Source organism: Leptodactylus fuscus, chromosome 1 (assembly GCF_031893055.1).
Source record: "Leptodactylus fuscus isolate aLepFus1 chromosome 1, aLepFus1.hap2, whole genome shotgun sequence".
NCBI classification, from domain to species: Eukaryota; Metazoa; Chordata; class Amphibia; order Anura; family Leptodactylidae; genus Leptodactylus; species Leptodactylus fuscus.
This window is the reverse complement of record NC_134265.1, coordinates 115,078,241-115,104,576: the sequence shown is the minus strand read 5'-3', so window position 1 is coordinate 115,104,576 and position 26,336 is coordinate 115,078,241. Positions and strand designations below refer to the sequence as shown.

General features: G+C 39.2%; 2 protein-coding genes across 3 annotated transcripts in view; one reads left to right on the top strand and one right to left on the bottom strand.

Annotated features, from left to right (window-relative positions):
• Positions 1 to 1,970, top strand: part of LOC142193760 (solute carrier family 2, facilitated glucose transporter member 9-like) — a 58,530-nt gene extending 56,560 nt beyond the window's left edge. The window contains exon 12 of the mRNA XM_075262764.1: positions 1,763 to 1,970. Within this exon, the coding sequence (XP_075118865.1) occupies positions 1,763 to 1,963 (201 nt within the window). The 3' untranslated portion in view covers positions 1,964 to 1,970. The remainder of the gene's footprint in view (positions 1 to 1,762) is intronic.
• Positions 1,971 to 9,244: 7,274 nt separating this feature from the next.
• CHEK2 (checkpoint kinase 2) overlaps positions 9,245 to 26,336 on the bottom strand; it is a 37,302-nt gene continuing 20,210 nt past the window's right edge. For both annotated transcript variants that reach the window (XM_075276531.1, XM_075276532.1), the window contains exons 10-15: positions 25,225 to 25,311; positions 20,030 to 20,193; positions 18,939 to 19,054; positions 18,671 to 18,756; positions 15,609 to 15,680; positions 9,245 to 9,346 (exon numbers count right to left, since the gene is read on the bottom strand). In XM_075276531.1, the coding sequence (XP_075132632.1) occupies positions 9,245 to 9,346; positions 15,609 to 15,680; positions 18,671 to 18,756; positions 18,939 to 19,054; positions 20,030 to 20,193; positions 25,225 to 25,311 (627 nt within the window). The remainder of the gene's footprint in view (positions 9,347 to 15,608; positions 15,681 to 18,670; positions 18,757 to 18,938; positions 19,055 to 20,029; positions 20,194 to 25,224; positions 25,312 to 26,336) is intronic.

Sequence of the window (26,336 nt, the reverse complement as noted above, 5' to 3'; positions counted from 1 at the left end):
ACGTGCTTTTGGTGTCGTATGAAAGAGGATTTCCTTTTCTTGCATATGACACTAAGGTTGCAGTGCTATCTAAATTATTTCCAGATTGTAAACACAGTCAGGATTAGGATAATTATATATATATATATATATATATATATATATATATGTGATATAAATATCCTAATCCCAATTTTATTTTCAACCAGTGATAATTAGATAGTTCCTCTTTCACATGACACTTAAAGCAAATTTGTACATCTTAGAATGTCCAATATGACTGTTTGAAGTGACCCTGCCCTCAATTTCTCTACATCTTACACAGACCCGTACTCCGTAACAGACAGAAACAGTTCTCAAAGGAAAGAGTGAAAAAATGCAGGATTTCACAGAAAGTATCCAAAAATTGTTAATAAATTGTTAATAAACTATATTACATAACGTATTAATGACACATATACTGCCGGAAGATCAAACATTGTCTGAAAGTTTAGTTACGCTTTAAACATTACATAGTCTACGTATAATTAGTATTTGATCCATGTAGTTAGCCTGTCATTTCTGTCAGCTAAAGTGTCACAGGAAGAAAAAAAAAAAAAAAAAACCTTTAAAACTTTCTAATAATAGAATCCTGTATTGTAATACTAACATGTAGGAATAGCCTTAAGAGATGCTATTCTTCTCCTACCTTTAGAAGTCTTCTCTGTGCCACTGTTCGGTAGATATTCCAGATTTTCTTCTGTATGTAAATGAGTTTTCTAGCAGCACTAGGGGCGTCCCTAGTGCTGCTTGAAAACTCTTCCTCATCTTCTTCTGGCGCTGGTCTTCTAAATCCCAGGCACGCGCAGTTGGCTCTGCCATCGGGCAGAGCCGACTGCATGTCTGCAGCCATTTTCTTGTGGCCGCTTACATGAGCAGTCGGCTCTGCCCGAATGTTTTTGAAAATCACAGAATGTCAATCATACCTACGGAAACGTTAGCATTCTCCCTATGGGTAAAATAAGGACAGAAAGTCTGCAGAGAAAAAAATCTGCAGAAGCACAATGAAAAATGCTGCGGAAAAAAACAATACATTTCTGCTCTGCTTCTTTTTTTTTTTTTTGCTTTGTTTCGCTACATGGGGCCTGAGCCTTAGTAATTTCAGCTTATTTTTTTTAACACTTTTAATCTTACAGATAGTCAGAGATTGGACAGTTTACTTGTTAGTTTAACTATTTAATAGTTAAACTAAGTAAATTAATTTTTAATACTTAAAATAAAAGTTATTTTTTATGCTAATTAGTTTTGGTAAGTTTACTTGTTAGGACCCATCTTTTGGATTGCAAATTCCCAGCATAGTTTTTGCCCCACCTTTATGCTCAGCTACCTTGTTTGAGTTTACTTTCTAATTCGCAGATGAAACAACTTCAATTCAAATTACTAAGCATTTTGCTCTTAATTTACAACATGCCCCAATACCTTTCCATTTGGCTGGTACATATGAAAGGCTATATGCACCTATGATACATGATAATACACAGAATATTGAGGAATTCTGTAAATACATTGCATTACATCTTGCACTGGTCTTGAGTTATGGGCTATGTAAAACGGAATTGTATCCACAGTTATTTTGTAAGCTCTAAAATGACGTTCACGCATTTTACTAGGCCAAAATAATTATCATATCAAAGTCCATAGGACTAAAAGCCTAAACTAGAGATTAGCTAATAAACAGTATTATGACATGTGTTATATTATTTTGCACATTTAGTCACATATGAATTCTGTTCCTTTTTTCCAGAATGGGTTAAATCAGTACTGCTTCCTCTTTTTCTTTGTGATATGCATTATAATAGCTGGCTTCATCTACATCATTGTACCTGAAACAAAGAACAAATCATTTCTCAATATAAAAGAAGACTTCCAGAAACTTAACTATGGACACTCTTATATAAGTTCCCAGCAAATGGAAGATAATATTACACAAGATGAAGCCATGTGATGTTTATGAACGTATACTTTTATATTGAATAATAAAAGATAGCTCAATTTATATATATTGTGGCTATAAATATGAGATTGGGTAAACTGACCAGGTTTCTCCTGTTCACCAGTTCTCATTCGGCACCATGTCAGAACACTTTGCACACAATTGACAACACACAATTTTGGAATCAGATCATTGGTCAGCAAGGGTGGGCTTTTTTGCCATATTAATCGCAACTGGATTATTCCTGTTTGAAAATCTTGGTTTTAACACCTCAATCAGTGTTTTCTGGAAATTTGATATTTTGTAATCATATATTATATATCAGAAATATGAAATGCCCAGAAAACACATTTCGAGGCGTGAAGAGTAAGATCTTCAAAAAGGAAGAATCCATTTGCAATTAAAAAAAAAGCCAACAAATAAATAATTTTGGAGTAAACAAATTATTAATACGAGCACAAAGACAAAATGGTCACCATTTAAAGTTTGGAATAGTTTTGGAATCAGTATAATAAATTATATATACTATATAGACAAAAGTAATGGGATATCTACACATCATCATTCAACATTAGCTTTTATGACATCCCATTCTAAACCCATAGACATTAATATGGAGATGCCCTTCCCGTCCTTTGCAGCTCCTCTTTTCCGGGAACGTTTTCTGAAAAATATTGGAGTATGTCTATGGGAACTTTTCGTCCAAAAGAGCATTTGGGAGGTCAGAACCTTTTGTTGGACGACAGAGCCTGGCCCGCAATGTCCACTCTTTTTCATCCCAGATATGATGAGGTCAGGGCTGTGTTTCCATACCTTATGGACCTTGCTTTGTGCCCTGGGGCACAGTTATACTGAAAAGAACCTTTCCTAAACTTTTCCCACAAAGTTGGAAGCATACAATTGTCCAAAATGTCTTGTATGCTGAAGCATTAAGGCCTGGGTCACATCTGCATTCCATAATCCATTCGAATTGGTAAGTGGTGTGCAGTGAAAGCACACGAACCCCATAGACCAGGGGTCCTCAAACTGTGGCCCGCCAAGCACTTCTATCTGGATCCGCCGACAACGCCGGCAGGCGTGCATTTATAATGAAGCTCCTGGGGAGCTCGGGCCAGGCCATGGAGCGCACTTCACTTTACCTATTGGAGGGCACCGCTCCCGATGTCTGCGCGACCTGCTCTGCCTCCGGCCCATTGTTTAAAAAGTTTGAGGACCCCTGCCATAGACTATAATGGGGTCTGTGTGCTTTCCACGCGGTGTCCGCACAAGTCATGCAGACAGGAAAGTACTTCACGATCTACTTTCCTGTCGGCATGACTTGTGCCGAGACCGGCTGGAAAGCACAGGTTTCCTCTGCAGACTTTCTACCTCTATTACACTCTACCTCTACAGAAAATAGAAAAATAAATATATGGACAAGAAGGACCGTGCTTCCTATTTGATCTTCAAAAAATAGTAGGGGGGTTCGCCTTGGCGAGAAAATCCAGTTTTTTATATATAAAAATCTCTTATTGAGATATACCGAGTATAAAATGGCAGCGTTAAACTTACGACCAAGGGTCGAGGATACTAATAAATGTGTACCGGATATACCAGTAAAATGAAAGTTAAAACGCGCTCACTCAGGTAGGTATAAAACAAAATGCGATATTTATTTGAAGAGATGACGCGTTTCGGGGTTTTAAAGGAGTCACACAGGATTCCACCCCTTCATCAGATTTGCAAGGCTGGTAACATAGTCAGGATGAAGCCAGTGGTTGATGCACAAGATGAGCGTATTTACAGCAGAGCAGGAGAGAGCAGCTAGATTACCAGCAGAGCACAATAATCTCACGCGCATTTTAACTTTCATTTTACTGGTATATCCGGTACACCTCTACAGAAAATGCTAGCATTTGTGTAAGTATAATTGACATGCTGCAATTTACAAAAATACAAGCATTTTTGTAAATATACTGTATATATATATATATATATATATATATATATATACACACACCACTGGATTATATACTGTAGTTTTAGTAATGTTGCAATGCAATAGTTGTTATAAAAATCCTTTCATTTCAGTCTCCTCATTCCGACAACTGTAGCTTTATGTTTCTGTGCACGAAGAAGTGTAAGGGCTCGTTCACATCTGCGCACGGTCTCTGTTCTGCAGGTTTCCGTTTCATGGCTCTGCATTACGTTTGCATATCACACAGATCCAAGCCTAGACTAGAACTAATACTACATGCTGTGGTACTGTACACAAGTTGGCCACGTAATCACTTAGTTACTATACATCTGATATCACAAGGAAAGGGTATACTGTATGGCAAAAGTAGCAAAAATTATCACTGTGGGTTATAGCAAAAGGATCACCCATGAGCAGCTTGGAGGATCCCTTCTAACAAAGAGGTTCAAAAGATCCAAAAATAGAAAAAAAAAAAAATACCGTATATACTCTAGTATAAGCCGAATTTTTCAGCACAGTTTTTGTGCTGAAAAAGCCCCCCTTGGCTTATATTCGAGTCAAGAAAAAAAACAATTTTTTTTTTTTTTGGGGGGGGGGGGGGGGGGGGGTTGGTCTATGACCAGCCGCATTAGTTATGTATAGAATCTCCCATAAAATAGTGGAAAAAAAAAAAAAAGCTTTAAAAAGTAAAATAAATAAAAGTTCTAAATCACTCCTTTCCCTAGAATACATATCAAAGTAGAAAACTACTGTGGAACACTTACACGATAGGTATCCTGTGTCTGAAAGTGCTTGGTCTACTTAATATAGGGTATCTGCAGTGCTCCTGGTCTGTCGAGAAGGGGTTAATAGGAGCACTGCAGATACCCTATATTCAGCCAGACTGAATTCCTAGTGGGAAAAACCCAGTCCTCAAGCTCAGGGAAGGGGCAGACAGACAACCAAAACACCTGCTCCCCTATCCCAGCACCTACTGCACCCAAAAACTCCAACCATTTTAATTTTTGAAATTTTCCAGTAGCTGCTGCATTTTCCCCCCTCGGCTTCTACTCGAGTCAATAAGTTTTATCAGTTTTTTTGTGGTAAAATTAGGGGCCTCTGCTTATATTCGGGTTGGCTTCTACTCGAGTATATACAGTAAATGTAAAACAATCGCTATATATTATTTAATATACACTGTGCTTACTCATTCATTTTTTGGGATTCTTGGTTGCTTTTGCCACTATTTAGATTGGTCAAAAGACGACAAGAATCTCAATGAATCTTGTAGAATGATATTGGTGAAGTCAATTCTGAATGATAATGATTATTTGGATATTCCATGAATCACATCATCAGGATTCCAGTGAATCTAGAAACTCACATACAGCATTGTATAGATTTGATGTGTTCACGTTGAAGAAGGTTGGTTGGTCCCCGGATATCTTTAACTGAACTTTCTAAGGTTACACTTACGACTCACATATCAATTGTGTGTTTTGTCTTGCCCTATAACGATGTAATTAAGAATTCCATTGTTACGGCTTATGTACCCATGTGCGTTGTGCTTTGTTCTCAAGGAATATAATCCACTTTCCCCACTGAAAAACTGATGTATATTTGACAGAACTGAACATGAATATAAAAGGAGATCAGGATGAATAGTTGTATAGCCAACTTTTTACAGCTTTGTGGCCATCTCTGCAAGTGCACATTCTTATTCACAAACAATAAGGTCTGGAATGTATTTTTGATTGAAAATGAAGAGAAGAATCATCTTGTTTGCAAATTTATTTTACCTTCCACAATGAATGTACCCAGTAGAAATATATTGCATAGTCACTGATTTCTAGACAAAAGGCCAAACTATTTTGAAGAAAAAAAATTGATCATTTCAAGAAAATATGGATTCCCAGATACATATTGAGTTTTATGCTGGGTTCACACCTGTGCTTGTATTACATCCAGGGATTCCATTTTCCTCTCTGCATGAAAAATGCAGAGAGAAAAGCACTGCAAGCAGAGCCTTATTCTCCGTTTTTTTTAACCCTTTTTCGGACGGAAACCACACGGACCCCCATTATAGTCTATGGGGTCCGAGGATTTCCTTAGATAACCATTTAAGAAAAACAAACAAACCACATATCACGGAAAAAAGGCAACACTTACCTGATACCAGATAAAACATGGCTGTGCAAGATCCAGACAGCACTATGTAGTACACAGTCTAGTCACATTAATGCGACCACCTGTCAAAATCCAGAATGACCACCTTTGCCAGAGCGGACCGCTAATTCCTGAAGCAGATTTTTTTTGCTGCCTGCTATTATTTATCCCTAGTATTTATACTGCAATACGCAAATTAATGTGTTTTTGTCACCTTACTTGCCCCAATAATAGCCATAAGAAGATGAACAAAAAAATGGTACAAAAGTTAGTACCAACAATGGTATGTTCACACTGCGAAAAATGAAGGAGAGTTCCTCTTCATTTTTCGCTGCCATATATTCACCTTCGGTCTAGCCACGACGGGATGCTGATTCAGGGCATAAGCATTCCACCGTAGATTTGCATTGCTGATTAGGCAACAAACCCCTGATCATACCCATATAACCCCTTCCCACTGCAGGCATTTTTCGTTTTTGACTCCGTCTTACAAAATCCATAACTTTTTTTTTATTATTTCTCTATTTACAAATCTACATGAGGACTTAATGTTTGGTAATGGATCACCAGCCACATATTGTGCCCGGGACCTTTGATCCCCCCCCCCCTCAAAATGGCAGCCTCTAGGAAAAATTGTGCCTCAGCTTTGACCAGGGCACTGGGGACCTTAAAGCATGCAATGAGTGTGGGCACTTATTGTTGGCAGTGGCATCAGGTCTTCACTGTATAATTCAGCAGAGACCCGGCAGACTTTCAGCTCCTGATCAGTTCCAAATTTAAATACCATCACTGGTTGAGGCGGGTCAGTGCTGCTGTCCATTTGCTGTGAAACTTTTTTTTTTTGTTTGTTTTTTTTTTAAAGTAAAAAAAAGTGGTTTCACGATGGAGAGGCTGCATGCAAACACTTGCAGATTGCTTTAAAAACCCATTAAAGTGAATGGGTTTTTAAATTGACTGTATGCAAGTCAGTCCCGATCTGTTTTTCTGCAATTTCGGCAGAATCAAGATGAGTGGACAACAGGAGCAAATGTGAACACCCCCTTAATTACATCCAGCAAAACACTTATTTGCTATCAAATAAAGTTCTGTGCTCTAAGTCAAGTAACATATAAAAATTTTATGAGAATATGTACAACAAATATCTCAGAATAAACAGAAAGTCATAGTAAGGAAGCTTATCTGGCCCAACAGACAACTAGGATTTGCTGAAATATTTACCATAAATGATGTGCATGTAAAATGACATGTTTTTGTGCAGCATTAACCCCCTAACAGTCATATTAAAAATACAAAAACCCTCCTGAAAAAGTCACCGTTTTAATTTAAAGGGATCCTATCATAGAAACCCTTTTATGTTTTTTATGAGTAACACGTCGAAATAGCCTCAAAGAAAGGCTATTCGTCTCCTACCTTTTGTTGTCTACTCTGCGCCGCCGTTCCGTAGCAATCCCGGTTTGTCGGTATGCAAATGAGTTCTCTCGCAGCACTGGGAGCATCCCAAATGCAGGTTTCCAACTTCTAGGCCTCGGGCAGAGCAGACTGCCCATGCCCACAGGCCAAGAGTAAATGGCCGCTTACAATACTGTGCAAGCATCCATTTCCTCGTGGCCTGTAGGCATGTGCAGTCTGCTCTGCCCAAGGCCCAAAAGTCGGAAACCTGCACCAGAAGAAGAGGATGAAGACGACGCTGCTGATGAAGATAGAGGCGGCGCTGGAGAGAGTTCTCTCGCAGCATTGGGAACTCCACCAGTGCTGCAAGAGAACTCATTTGCATACCGACAAGAACCAGGATTGCTACTGAACGGTGGTGCAGAGAAGACAATGAAAGGTAGGCGACGACTAGCCTTTCTTAAGGCTATTCCGAAGTGTTACTCATAAAAAAAAAAAAAAAAGGGTTTCTATGATAGGATCCCTTTAAGATTTTGACTTTATTGCTGAAGTAAATAATGCTGCCACATAACTCTGGAGCCTTATGTACATTTTAATCCTTTATAAATCTAACATTTTATAACCTTACAATGTACCTCCAGTTATAAATTTTTCATAAATGAATAGTGCATGTTAATATATAAAAAAACTTTGTAATAATATTTGTAATAACTGGTGAAGAAAACAGATATCCTTAACAATATATATTATAAATATTTATATTCAAATGCACAATTTATTTATGAAAAACTGCTTAGAACTGGAAGTATGCTGTAAACCATTAACGTTTTATCCCTCTCTGCATTCCCGCTTTCTTAACTTTTTTTCTAATTTAATTTCAATGTAGCTTTACCTTGTAATTTGTACGTACATATGACTTTTTAATCAGTTTTTATTACTTTTTGTTTTTGAGAGGTGAGAAGAACAGGAAACATTAATTCTGGAATCTGAAGGTTAAGGTTTATGGCATTTATCATGTAGTATAAATAATATACCAGTCTTATTTTAGGGTTTTTTTATGGATGTGGTGATGGATTTTTTTTTTTTTTTATTAAAAAGATCCCTTTCTTGTCCTCCCATGCCATGTCACATGCCGCTGCACGGGTTACTTATGGATTTGGCTCTGATGTCATGGTACTTAATGTGTTGATCAACTGCTGTATAAACTCCTATGCTTTGTTTTTAACAGTTTTTTTCTAACAAAAAATCTTGATTTCTCTTGGGATTTATTTGTGACTGCATTTGTATGAAGTAGGTGCTTGTTTGCATACTGTAGTATAGGCCAATACCAAGGTGCATAACATGGCCGTGTGTATGTTAGTTTCCATTATAGCCTACGGTTATGTTCTGTTAAAGCCTTCAGAACTGAAATCTCCCAACATTCCTATTTAGCTCAATTTTTGCACACAGCCTTCTGAAAAGTGTTGTATCCGCATCAGGCTGCAATGCTACTTTGGCCTTATGACTAAGAAGTTAAGTAGGTCTTGGACAATGCAGTAGCATGATCTTCAAATGTAATTCTACACTTCAATTGTAAAACTAATTTGACTTAAGTATAACTGAGGTTACCTTTGTATAGATGATATATGAATATCTCTCTCCACCTCCACCCCCCCCCCCCCCACATCGCAACAAACACTGTCACAGTCATATTATTTCCAATGCAGCGCCAACAATATACAGATAACACAGAAAATAAAACAGTAAGATGGGATTTCTGTACAAAAATACAAAATATTAATTAGTGAATTTACAAAATCTTCTCATTTTTTCATCCTTTTTTCATGGATTGTTGAGGCTTCTGAGCTTGTAGAAGTGCTGGCAACAGGATCCACTTCATGACCACGTTTTCGTATCATAAAGCTCTGTGAATTAACCCAAAAAAAGAGGAAATTTATTAAAAAGAAATTGCTTACTGCAAGTTGTAATAAGTAAACTTTGTACTAATGTTGAAACTAAGCATGCCAAATTAAAGGGGTTGTCCCTATCCATACTGGTCGCTTATGTAAATTGAAAGCTTTTCCTAAATATATTGCTATAGAAATTCTGCTTTGTTTGCCTGCAATGTGAACTTATCCCTCCCATTGTTTACACAGCTTTACCATAACCACAGACCTGTAGGACAAGTGACATCACTACTGCTCTCACCGTTATCTACAGTTCTTCGGCAGAAAAATTAGTTCAGCTAATTGCTGATTATGCCCTGTTATCTCTCTATGCAAACACACCGATAACACTGAGTCCTTTCTCTACATGCATGTGTATATTATCTGATCTGCATAAGTATTGTGATACTTCAGATGCAAAGTATGCTAGGAGTCATAGCAACTAAAAAGAAAAAGACTCAGGATCATTTAGTTCTCTGTGCGGAGTGATCTTCGCTTAGTCCGATGTGGATTATACAGCCTGACCGCAGTTGGGAGGAAGGATCTTCGATAACGCTCCTTCTCACACTTGGAGTGAAGCAGTTGGTCACTGACAGTACTGCCCGCTTCTGTCGCGGTTTCACATATGGGATGAGAGTTGTTCTTTAGCATGAAGTTCACCGCGGACAGTATCTTTCTGTCACCAACCATCTGGGTCCATGGGGCTCCCCAGGACAGAGCTGTCCCTCCCCTTTATTTATGTGTAATGAAAGTAAACCGTATCACAAAAACGGCAGACCACTGTATAAGCAATGCTACCTCTGATGCCGCCCCTGCTACCTTGTGTCACCCCCTCTACCTCAGATTATAAAATCTTGCAAGTACAGACCTCAGTCCCATTGTGTGACTTGATTATTACTCTGTAATGTCTCTTTTAGCTGTACTTGAACCCTACAATTTGTAAAGTGCTTTAGAATATGTTGGCGCTATACAAATAAATTGTATTTATTATTATGCTATGCATCAAGGAATGCCATCTGATTGCATTCTGTTGTGTACATGGACCCTTAGTTCCTGAATATACCAGACTCATGGGCTCCAACAGTCTGTAGCTGCTCTTTGGATAATATTAAATGGAGTATTTTAATCCTAAATTGCAAAACTTTCAAAAGGCTACAGAATCTGACATGTTTTCCAAATAAATCTCATAAAACCTTTTGTATATATGCAGAATAGTATAATATATATATATCTTATAAAAATGAATTTCTGTCTGTCTGTTCTTTATGCGCGACCAAACGACTGGACCGATCTTCACCAAATTTGGTACACAGATACTTCAGGTGTCCGGGAAGGTTCAAGACGAGAACCCAACTCACTCAGACATACTATTCCGGAAATACAGCTTCCCCAAAACCCTGATCCCCCATTAGCCAAAACAAACCTGCAAGTCTTTCACTCATATTACAACTGCCATACACACGGTCACTCCCCATGTACACTGATATCCAAGCTGAGATGAACGCTTTAAAGGATTAGATACACAGGTCAGCACACATTATCACACGCTAGAGGATTAAATACGCGCTTCTGCACACATTTCCACAAGCCGAAAGATTACATATGCACATCTGCACACAGTTCCACATGCCAGAGGCTTAGATACACATGTCTGCACAAAGTACCACACGCTGGAGGATTAGATACACAGGTCAGCACACATTATCACACGCCAGAGGATTAGATACTCGTGTCTTCACACAGCACCACACGCCGGGCAGAGGATTAGATATGTACGTCTCACACAGTACCACACGCCAGAGGATTAGATATGCACCACTGCACACAATACCACATGCAGGAGGATTAGATACGCACATCTGCACACAGTTCCACACGCCACAGAATTAGCTATGTGCAACTGCACACAATACCACACGCCGGAGGATTGGCTATGCGCCAATGCACACAGCTGCACATGCCGCAGGATTAGATACACACGTCTTTACACAATAATACGTGCTGCAGGATTAGATATGCACGTCTTTACACAATAATACGTGCTGCAGGATTAGATATGCACGTCTGCACACAGTTCCACATGCTGCAAGATTAAATACGCGCATCTGCGCACAGTTCCAGACGCCGTAGGTCTAGATACACACAGTCACACGGTGGAGGATTAGATATGCACGTCTGCACACACTACCACACGCTGGAGGATTAAATATGCACGTCTTTACACAATACAACATGCCAGAGGATTAGATACGCACCACTGCACACAATACCACATACAGGAGGATTAGATACGCACATCTGCACACAGTTCCACACGCCACAGGATTAGATATGCACCACTGCAAACAATACCACACGCCGCTGGATTAGATACACGCTTCTACACACAATTCCACATGCCGGAGAATTAGATATGCGAGTCTGCACACAGTTCCACACTTCAGAGGATTAGATACGCACCTCAACACATAGTACCACATGCTGAAGGATTGGATACGCATGTCTGCACACAGTTTCACATGCCGCAGGATTAGATACGCACATCTTTACATAATACCACACAATGGAGGATTAGATACACGCCACTGCAAACAATACCACACAGCGGAGGATTAGCTACGCACCACTGCACACAATACAACACGGGGAGGGTTAGATACACGTGTCTGCACACAGTACCACATGCCAGATGATTAGATACGCATGTCAGCACACAGCACCACATGCCGGAGATTTAGATACGTATGTCTATACACAGTTACACAAGCTGATGCACATTAGATACGCACGTCTGTGCACACTTCCACACGCTGGAGGATTAGATACGTACGTCTTTACACAATACCACACGGTGGAGGATTAGATATGCACCACTGCACACAATACCACACGCCAAAGGATTAGATACATGCTATTGCACACAATACCGCACAGGGAAGGTTAGATGCATGCATCTGCACACAGTACCACACGCCAAAGTATTAGATATGCGTGTCTGCACACAGTATCCCACGCTGGAGGATTAGATACACAAATCAACACACAGTATCACACGCCAGAGGATGGTGAGCTCCTGAATACACAGGACTCAAATAATGTGTCCAATACATTTCTCTGATCACTCCTTTTTGTCATAAGGTGCTATGTTTTTGTCTAGTAAGATAGCAGGTCGGTCTCTATTCTATGTTGCCTTTGTGTAGTGGTGCAGCATAGTCTGAATGTATGTCCATTTTAAAGGCTATTGACACCTTTGAATATTTTATAATCTTGTTGTATAACTATTTTTAAGTTAGTGGTTATCATGAGTTTATAAAACCACAATAAGATTCAAGATGCACTCAAGCCCTGAAAAAACATCTGTATTGTGATTCTGTTTTTGACCGATTTGTCAAAAGGGAAACAAAATAAATAAATTATAGAATGGATGTAAAAGAAAATGGACCTCAGGTTGAATATGAGAGCCATAGCAAGCTCTGGCATGGGTATTACATGGATGGCCATTCAGTTAAATGTCCACAATGTAACACTATATCCTCGTGTATCCCTGGCTAGAACATTCTTTGATTAAGAATGTGTGCTAGAAGATGAAAAAGCTGGCTCCTTGGTGAGTGGGATGCCATTTTCTGCTTTAGAATCCATTAAAATTTTAGTTTAACAACGTGCCACTTTGCGCCATTGCATTATGTTGAACTGAGCAAAAGGTTAACTGGTAATAAAACGGTGCTTTCTAGCCACCAGGGATGGTAAATACTCAGAATACGGTGGCTTAACCTGGTAATGCCATGATTAATAGCAATCAAAGCATCTGGGTTCCAGTATAATAAAAAATAAATAAACAAATAACAGTATATTGCACTGGGTCCAGCAAAGGAAAGCTAAGGACAGGCACTCACCGAGCACTTCTTCAGTACTTTACTAGAAATGTTTAGGCAGAGAAGACATGCTGATCAAGTTGGTCAATGAGAATGTGATTGACATATATTTATGCCTGCCCTAATAAGCCATGTTGAACAGTTTGGCGAGTACCTATCCTCCACATTCTTTAGATGGATTTTAGATGGACTGGTCCTGGATTTCAGCACCTCAGGCCATACTGTTCTTATGGATGTTTTGAGGATTCATGGGAGCAATCTTAAAAGGGTAGTGTCCACTTTTGTGCATTTATTGTACACTAGCTGGTACCCGCGACTTTGTCTGCGGTGATTGTAGAAGTGGGTAAATACAGGCGCGGGTAAGGTTTTCGTACTGTGTATAAGGTATGTGATGAAATGTAACTGTGTATCTTGTTTTTGCTGTCATTCTGAGAATACGTGAGACTTTTGTGTTGAATGTAATTTGTATTTCAGCTGCTATACGGTGTTGGTATAAACTGTACATAGTGTCTTTGGGACAGAGGTATTTCAAGTGAATATACTTGGATATACGACATTGTATGATTTGTTATTTTCCGCCAGTACATGTACATTTTGGGCACAGGATACTCTCGAGCAAGTAACATAAAGTCTGGCCCTGTGCATGACAGTTTAGTAACTCCATGTGCCTCTTATTAATAGCAATTCACCCCATCATGTCCCTCACATTAACCCTTGTGTAAGAGTTACTGATATGTGAGAGACTTGGAGGTAATAATTAAGTATCTTCATTATTGAGGTCTTTTATTAGTACCTCCATATGTCTCACATATTAGTAACCTTTATATGGGGTACACAGGGGTTAATATGAGGGACATGATGGGGTTTATTCCTATTAATGTGAGGCACATGGAGTTACTAAGACTAAACTAATAACCCCAAATGCCTGACATTAATGAGAATAGTAATCCTATGTACCTGTGTGTTTTTCAGTTTCACTTTGCTAGCAGCTTCCTCTCCTCCTTGGGGAAACTTTGCAGGATGCAGACCACTATAGCAGGCACAGACCTGAGTGATTAAGCTCCACCCCCTGGGTTTCCTGCACCCCTCTCAAAGGGGAGTGTCCTTATGCCTCAGATCTAGCAGAGCACTGAAGGGACGCTTGGACTTCATTTAACTCTTGCAGGTCCTGTGCTGCTGGCATGCCAGTGAAATATGGCAGGAGTGTCACTCTTGACACGTGTGCCAGGGGTTGCTGACCTCTGCTGTAGAGGGTAATATGAATTTTGTGGCTTGCTATGGTCCAAAGTGTGTGAGATTGCAGAGATAGTGATGTGAGTTTGGGTTTTGTGGGGGTCCTGGGAAAAACGTATGTGCGCTATTGTTACGAAAAGTAGCCTATTGCGCAATCGAGTGTAGTGACTATGTTTGTGGAAAATTTCAGCCAAATCGGTGGAGCAGGTTTTGCCTGATTGAGGAACAAACATCCAAACACACAAACCCACAAACATCCAAACTCACAAACTTTCACCTTTATAATAGAATTGCACTGGGAATCAAGAGATCCTAGTCTCTTTGGATGACAGGTTATAAAAGTGCAAAAAATAAAAGTTCATAATTTATAATTCTATACTTTATAATTTAATACCTGCACAATTGAAGCAAAATAAACTAAAATTCCCGTGTGTATATGTCTGTACTACGTAAAAATAGTGTTATTCTTTCATAGAGTGAGTGCTGTAAAAAAATAAAATAAAAAATTCCATAATGCACAAATTAATGCATTTTGGTCAACTTGCCACAAAAAAAACAAAACAAAAAAAACATAGAAAGTGATCAAAAAGTCACACACACCAAAAATTGATACCAGTAAAAACTACCAGCCTGCAAATAAAAATCCTTGACATAGCCAAGTCAACAATATAGTAAAAAGTTAGTACGGTAACCGAAGGCAAATCATTTACGTTTGAACAATAAATGACCACAAATGGAAAATGACATTTTATTTAGTAAAAGTGGTAGAAACCAATATAAATAAGGTATTGACAAAGTTGCCATGTCCTTTTTAATGCAGAATAAGAAATTTCCGGCACTCAATTTTTAGACTTCCAAATAGTGGATAATTTTATTGTATCCGAACAAACAAACGATTCGGTCACTGGGACCTTCATAAGTATATCGGATAAGGTGTAGTGAAAGTGGAGTAGAAGCCAAGTTGGAGAAAACGTCCAGGAGAAAGAGTATAGTAATAAAGTTATGATTTTCCCACATACTAACAAGAACATTGGTTTCTCAATACTGGTCTGAAAGTGTCCAAAACCTCTGAGCAATTTATAAAATAAAAAGTCTATCTAGCTATCATGTAAATGGCTATATCAAGGAGGTCATACCTGTGGGGGAGGCGGCATTGGATGAGCAACATCATACATTAAGCGGTTAGCAATGCTCTTCATTTCATTATCCTGAGAGAAATACAATTAGCAATAAATCAAATACATGTAAGCAGATAAAATCCATCAAAATTGTATTAAATTTACAAAAAAAAATAAAAAAAAAAATCATGTTTTCATTAAAGAGAACAGTTGTGCTAGGTTCACACCAGCATTGGCGGTCCATTGTTCTAGTTGGTCAGAGGACAAGAACAAATGACAAACTGACCACTAAAATAGTGGTCACATACTGAGCCCAACAGACCCCTTTGACGATAATGGGGTCTCTGTTGGGTGTCTGTTCTTAAACCAAAAGCGGTGGATGAAAAAGCCATGCGTGAAGGAATTTTTCATCCACCGACTTCCAGTGGACACCACAGCGGTATGAAGACTCCATATGTGTGTATGTAGCCTTAATCCTTTTACTGCCAGGCACGTAGCTATACGTGCTCCCAAGGTGGCAGTTCAGTAGCCAAGGACGTAGTTACTACGTCCTCCCTACTAATGCCGATATCTCTGGACTGCATCAACATATCTTGATGCTTTAAAATGCATTTTAAAGAAGAGAATCTCATCTTTAAAATGTTACCAGGGACTTGATTATTATACTTACAGTCTTGGAGCGATTCACTGTTGAAAACACTATTTGTCATTGAGATCCAACTGAAGATCTCAATTCCCGACAGCGTTTCAACAGTGAATCGCTCCAAAACCGTAAGTATAATCATCAAGTTCCTGGTATCATTTTAAAGATGGGATTCTCCTCTTTAAAATGCAATTGAAAGCATCAAGATATGTTAATGCAGTCCAAAGATATAGAGCTCCAAAGTGTCTCCCCCCCCCCTCCTAAGCAAGCAATTTGCAAACTTTAACAGGAAAGGGAGAGGGACACGAGCAGTTCAGAAGAGAGAGAGAGAGAGAGACAGAGAAACAATCAGACTCTGTACATACCCTGTATGTGACAGCAGGATGGGGGTGGCAGGGACTCTATTAACCCTTCTCCTGCCAATCAGAGAACATACTATACATTTGTCTCGGATTGTCTCATACAGGTATAATGTAATTCCCCCCTGAGCTTTACTAGTGGGGTATTCTTATGTTATACCCCTTGAACATAACTAGGAAGTTTATTGGCGCTGTGACCCAGGCATTTACCATTGTCCAGGTCGCAGCGCCAAAAAAAAAAAAAAAAAAAAAAAAAAAGTCGCACCAAACACTTACACAACATATACATAAAGTCGCAAATAAAGTTTACATTTCAACCAATCCCTGTCCTGTCCATACCTGAGCTTTCTACAGTAAAATACGTCTGTAGTGATATTCGTTACACGCTAAAATAATAGTAATAACGATTATCACTACAGATGAACGTATAAAATTTTTTATAAGGGGATGGAAAATTACATAAAAATGTTAAGTCCTATTTAATTTGCATGCGCAAAATGGAATGGCGCATTTCTGCGATTTTGGCGATTCTTTAACACCCGCCCCTGTAAATATATACATGTGTGGTATTTATGAACTCCTCACATATTGCAGTTTTATGTACAGTACATTATGTTTGCAGAAAGGGATTGCTTGAGCCGCACTTTAGTGGCAAATTTGAATTTTTTGCGCAATTTTTGCTAGCAATCTCTGTTTGCCGCAATGTTGAATGAAGGTGGTTGTATACATGAACTATTAAATTGTGTTTTTATATACGGTATGCTGTGTACTCTGAAAAAAGTTAGATTTTGGTATCACAGTCACCGTTTGGTAGGTGCAGTATAGCTTTTTAACATATTAGTGAACAACAGCAAAATCCTGCTTGTCTTCTGTATTCGTGTTTTAGGGAGTCCGAGCTCTTGTTGTAGTTGATGTTTGTTATATATATATATATATATATATATATATATATATATATATATATATATATATATATATATACACACACACGCACGCACACACACACACACATTGTCTACACCTTAAGCTATTATTTTAAAAGTATTTTGTATATGAATGTGAGATTGAACATGAGTTTTGGGTGCAAATATGTGTTTTAGCGTACTTTTTCAAAAAATTATTTGTGTTGGTCGCAAAGTTGCATGAAGGTGGATGTGGCTATCGATGACCCATTAAGATATTTGTAATCTTCAGGTTGTCTACTTTCAAAAAATATATAGGGTTTAGGGGTTCACTTACTTTTCATGGTGTGTAATCCCTACATTTTATAGGATGATACTTTAACATTTCCAGCTTCAAAGCAGATTTTTGTTCCTTCCAGTTCTAGCGATTTTCTGAAGACACGTGCATGCAGGTTCAGGCCATAGTGATATGTATGAACTCTGCACATGTTGAACTCTTATTTTTAGGAGGTTTGGTGCATTTAATTTTTTGTTTGGTTTCCGCTTTTAACAACTAATATACATTTATTTGCATTTTTTCATAAAACATTCACTTTAAATCAAAATTGCATGAAGGTGCCTGTTCGTATACAGTACCAAGTGGCATTCTGACAATGCTGCAGGTGTGTACTTTAAGAAAATATATAGGTATGGGGGGATTGGATGCTTTTTTAATGTTGCAATTTAGGTTTGATTTGTTCATCTCAAAACTGTGAAAATTGCTCTGGCTACTGGAGGTGCAAAATTTCCAGAGACCCTTGGCAGCGAAAAGGTTAAAGGCTTTTTCATGGACAAATACAGACCCCTTGGAGGCTATGGCACTCACACTGCACTTGAGCCTTATTTGTAGATTTATAAAAAAAATTGCTTGCATTTGACACTGCAGCTCAGTCCCATTCATTTGAATGAGATGAAGCAGCAAACAGCTTAAATATGTCCAAAGAACATGACACCACATGGCCTGTGTACAGCTGATCGGTGAGGGCACCAGGTCTTGGTCCCCCCACCAATCAGATATTGAAGAGCTAGTTAACTATACTGTAGGTCATCAATATTTAAGTCCCGGAAAATCGCTTTAAGTGGTCTCTTTGGTTTGCCCCCCTCTTCGTATAAGGTACACAGAATCCAAATTAATACCTGCAGCCAGGGATGCTCCAGGGCTTGCTTTGTTGAGAGCCTCTTCTCTGGATCAACAACTAGCAACTTTTTAACAAGATCCAGTGCTGTAAATATAGGAATCTAGTAATTATTCTTGCAAATTCACAAGTTTTTAAGTTAAATAGAAAATTATTTTTCTACAAAGGAGAGATATCAGAATGGATAGTGGATTGAACACATTCATACTATAACATATATGCTATACTTTCAACTATAACATACTATTATGGTGGGTGCAGTTCCATACCTGGTTGTGATACATGTTTCCAAGCAGCTGGAATAAAGTTGTAAAGTCCTCCAGTGATTTGATCCTTTAAAGGTATATTACACTTGCTTTCAGAAAACGGAGGATACCCACTAAGGCTGTAATGTTTAAAATGTATCAAAGTTGTTGCATAAAAAGTAGCTTACATTAAAAGTAGTAAGATTCACAAAACTGTTCACTTACATTATCTGAAATATCCTGTTTTACAAGAAGTCTTAATGTGTTGAGCAGAGCATCTTATTGGTCCTCTAGAACCCCCCTCAAAAAGTCATGAAATTCCTTATGTACTGCCAGTGGTATGGCAGAAAGCCACAAGCTAAAGCATTATGTCAACTACAAAAAATGCTTCCACTTTTAATCATAGGGGTATTACCATCTCAAGACTTGGGTCTCACATCTGTTGTGCTCTGAGCACAGGGAAAGCACCCCCTGTGCTCTCAGAGCACAATTAACGTGACGAAAAATTCAAAAACGGAGGCGCAGACCTTCAAAATAAAGGTAAGAGATGAATAGTGTTTCTAAAGGCTATTCCTACGTGATTTTAAATTAAAAAGTTTTTTTTATGATAGAATCCCTTTAATTTAGAGTTGCTCTTTAGTCCTGTCTGCACAAACAGGTCTGCAGCCACCGGTACAATGCTCAGAATCAAGTTTCAGAGCCTGTCAACCTGAATTACTGACAGGCTCCCTCATTACCAAGAACTAGGTTTTAGTCTGAAATGCTGAAACATGCTGGACATGGGAAGACATGACCACTGAGCAGTTCTCCTCCAGCTTCTCCCAAACATCATCCATTTGCTTATGAAGACCGATCTGTCAGTCAACTTGTGTTAGAAGGAGAGAAGCCAGGGGGAAGACACTTTTCTCATGCCCAGCTATTTTTTTTTTGTTTGCTTTATTTGTTTTAACTGCAGCATTTTGGAGTAGAACAGTTTCCTTGTGATGATTTTTGCACTTTCTTTGGTCAAGATTTATATATGGTACAGAAATCAAAGTGATATGTGAACATACTGATGACAGAGCCAGAAAATCACAATTCAAAAAAATTACCATATTATATTGAATTATAGTTACCAAACAAAGAGAATGACTCCTAAACTCCAGTAATCCACTGCTTTACTATATCCACCCATGCCGGCAGTGTTTAACACTTCAGGTGCCAAGTAGTTAGGAGTGCCACACAGAGTCATCATCAATGAAGCCTCACCAAGAATTTTGGATTGCCCAAAATCAGTGATCTGTAAAAGCAATTACAGTGATTGAAAGGAGACTTTCAGTTTTATCGGAGCCATTTGTTTGCTAATGTTTTAATTTAAAAAAAAAAAAAAAAAGGTTCAAGTCACTCAACTTTCCCTAGATCAGATATAAATATAAAGTAAAGCCATATACATTAGGTATATGCCCTCAAATGTATTATGGACTTTGACATTAAAAATACTGGGGAACATGTACGACAGCCTAGTGGAGAAGAGGTGTGTCTACTATGTTGTGAGCTAGGCACGGTCTGCATTATGATAAATTAGCTGGTTATTGTGCTATTTTCAAAGACTTGTCCTCCTTTCCTAAAGTGTCACTAATGCTAGGTTCACTCAAGCATTTGCGTTTATGTTCTTCGGGTACACTTGGGTACTCCCCCCCCCCCCCAAAAAAAAAAAAAGAAAAAAAAAGAAACGGAAACACTATGCTTTTGCAACCAGAGAATCAGTGGGAACAGTTGCAGCTTTCTGTCCTACTTGGCTAAGTATTAAGCGAGTGTAGGAGCTTGCGAAGGTGGTTTGTTCCTAAGTGTGGTTTGGTCTAAGTGTGACTTAATATTAAGTGACTTTAGATTCAGGGACTTCACAGAGAAAACCCTTTTATTTTTTATTTGAATGTGTGCGTTTTGCTGTAGTAATCCCCATCAGGTAAGATGAGCTCCATATTTACCAATGCTGTCCAGTGTGCATCTTGCAACATGTATGCTCTGCTTGAGCAGCCGCTTGAGGGGGCATATTGTTGTGAAAGATGCAATGACATTGCACATTTGGAAGCCCAGATCATGGATCTAAATGGGCGAATTGAAACACTGCGATCCATTGGTAACTTAGAAAGGAGTTTGATGCTCACAGAGCAGCATCTCATTGGGGCAAGTGCAGATGGGGATGGTAGCATGGAGGTGCAGGAACTTGAGGCAGCTAGCTGGGTGACAGTTAGAAACCAGCGGGGTAGAGGGAAGAGTGCCAGGGAGGTTAGTCCTGAACTGGCACACCCCAACAAGTTTGCTAAATTGGCAGATGAGGGGATGTTAGTACAGGGGTAACACTGCTGCAGCACGATACTTCCTCTGAAAGCCAGGGGAATGTCTGCTCCAGTAAGAAGGGGGATAGAAGCGCAGAGAAGACTAGACAGGTGCTGGTAGTGGGAGATTCAATTATTAGGGGAACAGATAGGGCAATCTGTCACAAAGACCGGGATCGTCGTACGGTGTGTTGCCTTCCTGGCGCTCGAGTTCGACATATCGCGGATCGGGTTGACAGATTACTGGGTGGGGCTGGTGTGGATCCAGTGGTCATGGTGCACGTTGGCACAAATGACAAAGTTAGCGGTAGGTGGAAGGTCCTTAAAAATGATTTCAGGGATTTAGGAAGCAAGTTGAGGGCAAGGACCTCCAGGGTAGTATTCTCAGAAATACTGCACGTTTCATCGAGCCACACAGGAAAGGCAGCGGGAGATTAGGGAGGTGAACAAGTGGCTCAAGAGTTGGTGTAGGAAGGAGGGGTTTGGGTTCCTGGAGAACTGGGCCGACTTTGCTGTGGGCTACAGGTTCTATGCTAGGGATGGGCTGCATCTCAATGGGGAGGGTGCAGCTGTGCTGGGGGAGAAGATGGCTAGACTGTTGGAGGAGTGTTTAAACTAGGTACTGGGGGGGGGAGGGTAACAGATGTAGAGGGCAAGATAGTGTAGAAATGGAAAGAGGGCTAGATACTGTAACTGGGGGTGGAGCAGGGGGTCGGGTTAGAGCAGTCAGTAGGCAGTGGAAGAGTAGGGAAGATAAATCTATGAAATGTATGTATACGAATGCCAAAAGCCTTACTAACAAGATGGAGGAACTAGAAGTGATGATGTTGGAAGACAATTATGACATGGTGGGGGCAAGTGAGACATGGCTGGACTCTAGCTATGACTGGGCTGTAAATATACAAGGGTACAGCATGTTTAGAAAGGAGCGTACAAATAAGAAAGGGGGAGGGGTTTGCTTATACATAAAAACCGGCCTTAAGCCAGTCCTGCGTGAGGACATCTGGGAGGAAAATGAATATGTGGAGTCCTTATGGGTGGAGATTACGGGAGGAACAAAAAATAATAAAATACTGATAGGGGTTTGTTATAAATCTCCAAATATAATGGAAGAAGCTGAAAATATACTAATAAAACAAATAGATGAGGCCGCAAAGCATAATAAAGTCATTATTATGGGGGATTTGAACTACCCTGATATCAACTGGGAGGCAGAAACCTGCAGATCCAATAAAGGGAACAGGTTCTTGTCAGTAATAAAAGACAATTACCTATCGCAACTAGTGCAGGACCCAACAAGAGGCGAGGCACTGTTAGACCTAATTTTAACAAATGAACCTGACACATTATCAAAAGTGGAGGTTGGCGGACATCTGGGTAATAGTGACCATAACATAATAAGTTTTCTTGTACACATTAAGACGACGTTCATTAGAGGGGGTACAAAAACACTAAACTTCAGGAAGGCAAATTTTAACCAGCTGAGAGAGGAGCTTAGCAGCATAAACTGGAACAATGTCCTCAACGTGACAGGAACACAAACTAAATGGGACATCTTCAAAAATATACTAAATAAGAGCACTAGAAAACACATACCATATGGGAATAAGCGGGCCAGAAATCATAGAAAACCAATATGGCTAACTAAAACAGTACAGAATGCAATGAGGGATAAAAAGGAAGCATTTAAAGTACTAAAACAAGAGAGTAGCGACACAGCATTAAAAATCTATAAGGAGAAAAATAAATTATGCAAAATACAAATAAAGGAGGCGAAGATTGAGGCTGAGAGAAAAATTGCCAAGGAAAGTAAAAGTAATCCAAAATTATTCTTCAATTACATAAATAATAAGAGAATAAAAAACTGACAATGTGGGCACTCTCAAAAATAATCTGGGTGTAATGGTGCAGGAGGATGATGGAAAAAGCACAAGTATTAAATGCCTTCTTCTCTACAGTGTTTACACAAGAAAATCCATTGGCCAACAACATGATTAGGGGTAATGTTAACTCTCAATTAAATGTCACCTGCTTAACCCAGGAAGAAGTGCAGCGCCGCCTGCAAAACACTAAAATAGAGAAATCGCCCGGTCCAGATGGAATACACCCCCAAGTTCTGAGGGAATTAATCATGGTCCTAGATAGACCCTTGTATCTAATATTTAAGGATTCAGTAATGACTGGGTCTGTTCCACAGGATTGGCGAGTAGCAAATGTGGTGCCAATTTTCAAAAAGGGGTGTAAAAGGGAACCTGGAAACTATAGGCCAGTAAGTTTAACTTCTGTGGTGGGAAAGATATTTGAGGGCTTTCTAAGAGATGCTATCCTGGAGTATCTCAATGTAAATAATCTTATAACACCAAATCAGCATGGGTTTATGAGGAATCGGTCCTGTCAGACTAATCTGATCAGCTTCTATGAGGAGGTCAGTTCAAGACTGGACATGGGTAATGCAGTAGACGTGGTGTACCTGGACTTTTCAAAGTCTTTTGATACTGTTCCACATAAACGGTTGGTATGCAAAATGAGAATGTTGGGATTGGGGGAAAACATATGCAATTGGGTTAGCAACTGGCTCACTGATAGGAAACAGAGGATACTTGTTAATGGTAAATATTCAGACTGGGCCACAGTCACCAGTGGGGTGCCGCAGGGGTCAGTATTAGGTCCTCTCTTGTTTAATATCTTTATGAATGACCTGGTAGAGGGTTTACAAAGCAGGGTGTCCATATTTGCAGATGATACTAAACTTTGTAAGGTAATTAATAATGAGGAGGATAGTAGATTATTACAAGGGGATATAAGGAAACTGGAAGAATGGGCGGAGACTTGGCAAATGAAGTTTAATGTTGACAAATGTAAGGTAATGCACTTTGGTCGACATAATAAACTGTATGACTATGTACTAAATAGTAAATTACTGGGTAAGACTGTCAATGAAAAAGACTTAGGGATTTTGGTGGACAGAAAGCTTACCTTTAATGACCAGTGTCAGGCAGCTGCTGCCAAGGCAAATAAAATTATGGGATGCATCAAAAGAGGTCTAGATTCTGATGACAAGGACATAGTTATGCCTCTATACAAATCACTGGTATGGCCACACTTAGAATATTGTGCGAAATTTTGGGCCCCGATATACAAGAAAGACATAAGTGAACTTGAAAAAGTGCAAAGACGGGCAACCAAAATGATTAGGGGAATGGGTGGACTGGAGTACAATGAAAGAATAAAAAAATTGGGGTTATTCAGTTTAGAGAAAAGACGTCTACGGGGAGATCTAATAACAATGTAAAAATATATGAAGGGACAATACAAAGAACTTTCTAAGGATATTTTTACTCCTAGGCCAGTGACAGTGATAAGAGGACATCATCTACGTCTGGAGGAGAGAAGGTTTCACCAGAAACATAGAAGGGGATTCTTCACAGTAAGAACAACGAGGCTCTGGAACTCTCTGACCCAGGAAGTGGTGATGGCGGATTCACTGAACAAGTTCAAAGTGGGCCTGGATGCCTTTCTTGAAGAGAAAAATATAACGGGTTATGGTCTCTAGATTTTAAGGACATGTTGATCCAGGGTTTTATACTGACTGCCAGATTTGGAGTCGGGAAGGAATTTTTTCCCCTGAAATAGGGCAATTGGCAAGAGCCTCATGGGGTTTTTTGCCTTCCCCTGGATCAACACTGTAGGGGATTGTAGGGTTATAGGTTGGACTTGATGGACTAATGTCTTTATCCAACCTCATCTACTATGTAACTCTATGCGTTTAAAAAGCTATTTACTGTGGACCCCATAGACTATAATGGGTTTCCACAGATTTTATACTGAAACCAGTGGAGAGACGAGTCTTTCTCTCCTGCCTATTTTAAGTGGAATGGTGACGGAGTCCACAAACTCTAGTGTGAAAACAGCATTACTTTATTACTGCTCCAGAACGCCATGTGCTTTTTATCCCCTATTGATATCAAATCAGAAAAACTTTTGGTACTCACCTTTATACAGCATTCCTCACATGTTGATGATAGCAGAACATTTTCAAGTTTCAAATCACGATGTATTATCGCATTATCATGTAGATACTAAAAGGCAAGAAATATATCAATATAAATTTTATTTTTTTTTTATTTAACTTTTTTTAACCCGTTCACGCTCTGCTATAATATTACACACGAGCTGTGTCTGTGGCATTACTTATGGCACTCGGCTGAGGCCCGGGACAAGCCGTCGAAGGAAGATACTCAGACTCCAGCAGATTAAAAAGATTACAGGGTCATTACTGAAAATATGCTTTTACACATAGGGAGCCTATATGACGTGATGTGCTGTAATACTATGTAATGCAGTACAATGCACTGAGGATCAGAGATCCCAAGTTTCAAGTCACCTTGTCAGACAGTATAAAAACAAAAAAAAAAAACAAAAAAAACCACACCTTTAGGCCGAGGCCCCACGGACCGGAAACGCCGCGATTTGCCCGCAGTGGAGACGCTGCGGGAAAAATCGTGGTGTTGTACAGTGCAAGCAAAGTGGATGGGATTCAAGCGAATCACATCCCCACTTTGCGGAAAAGATTGCAGCACGGACACGCTGCGATTTGCAAAACTGTTGCAACTTTGCAAATCGCAGCATGTCAATTATTTCTACAGAAACGTTGGCGGCTTTCCCATAGATATAATGTTAAGAGAAAGTATGCAGAGGAAAACTGAACTTTCTCTTAAAAGCGCTGCGGAAAGAACCGAATGCACCCTAACAGAAGAAAAGATATCTGGAGTTCATGCTATTAAACAATCACACATGGTAGACAGCAGAACTGAAGAACAAAAACCTGTGAACCTAGTGATACATGTACATATTGTAACATTTCTGAATTATACAATATGCACTGTCAACAAAACAACACAAACATGGTATCATGAGGGGAACATGGTAATATACCAAACAATGTATACCCTCTGTAATGATTCAACCTATGGCATGTCTCATCAACAAATTTATATAAAACAGTAAAAAAAACAAAAAAAAAAACAAAAAAAAAAAAAAAAACACAAGATGTTGGGAAAGACACCACTCATAATATAAATGGAGTAATGTAAAATTACAAAGT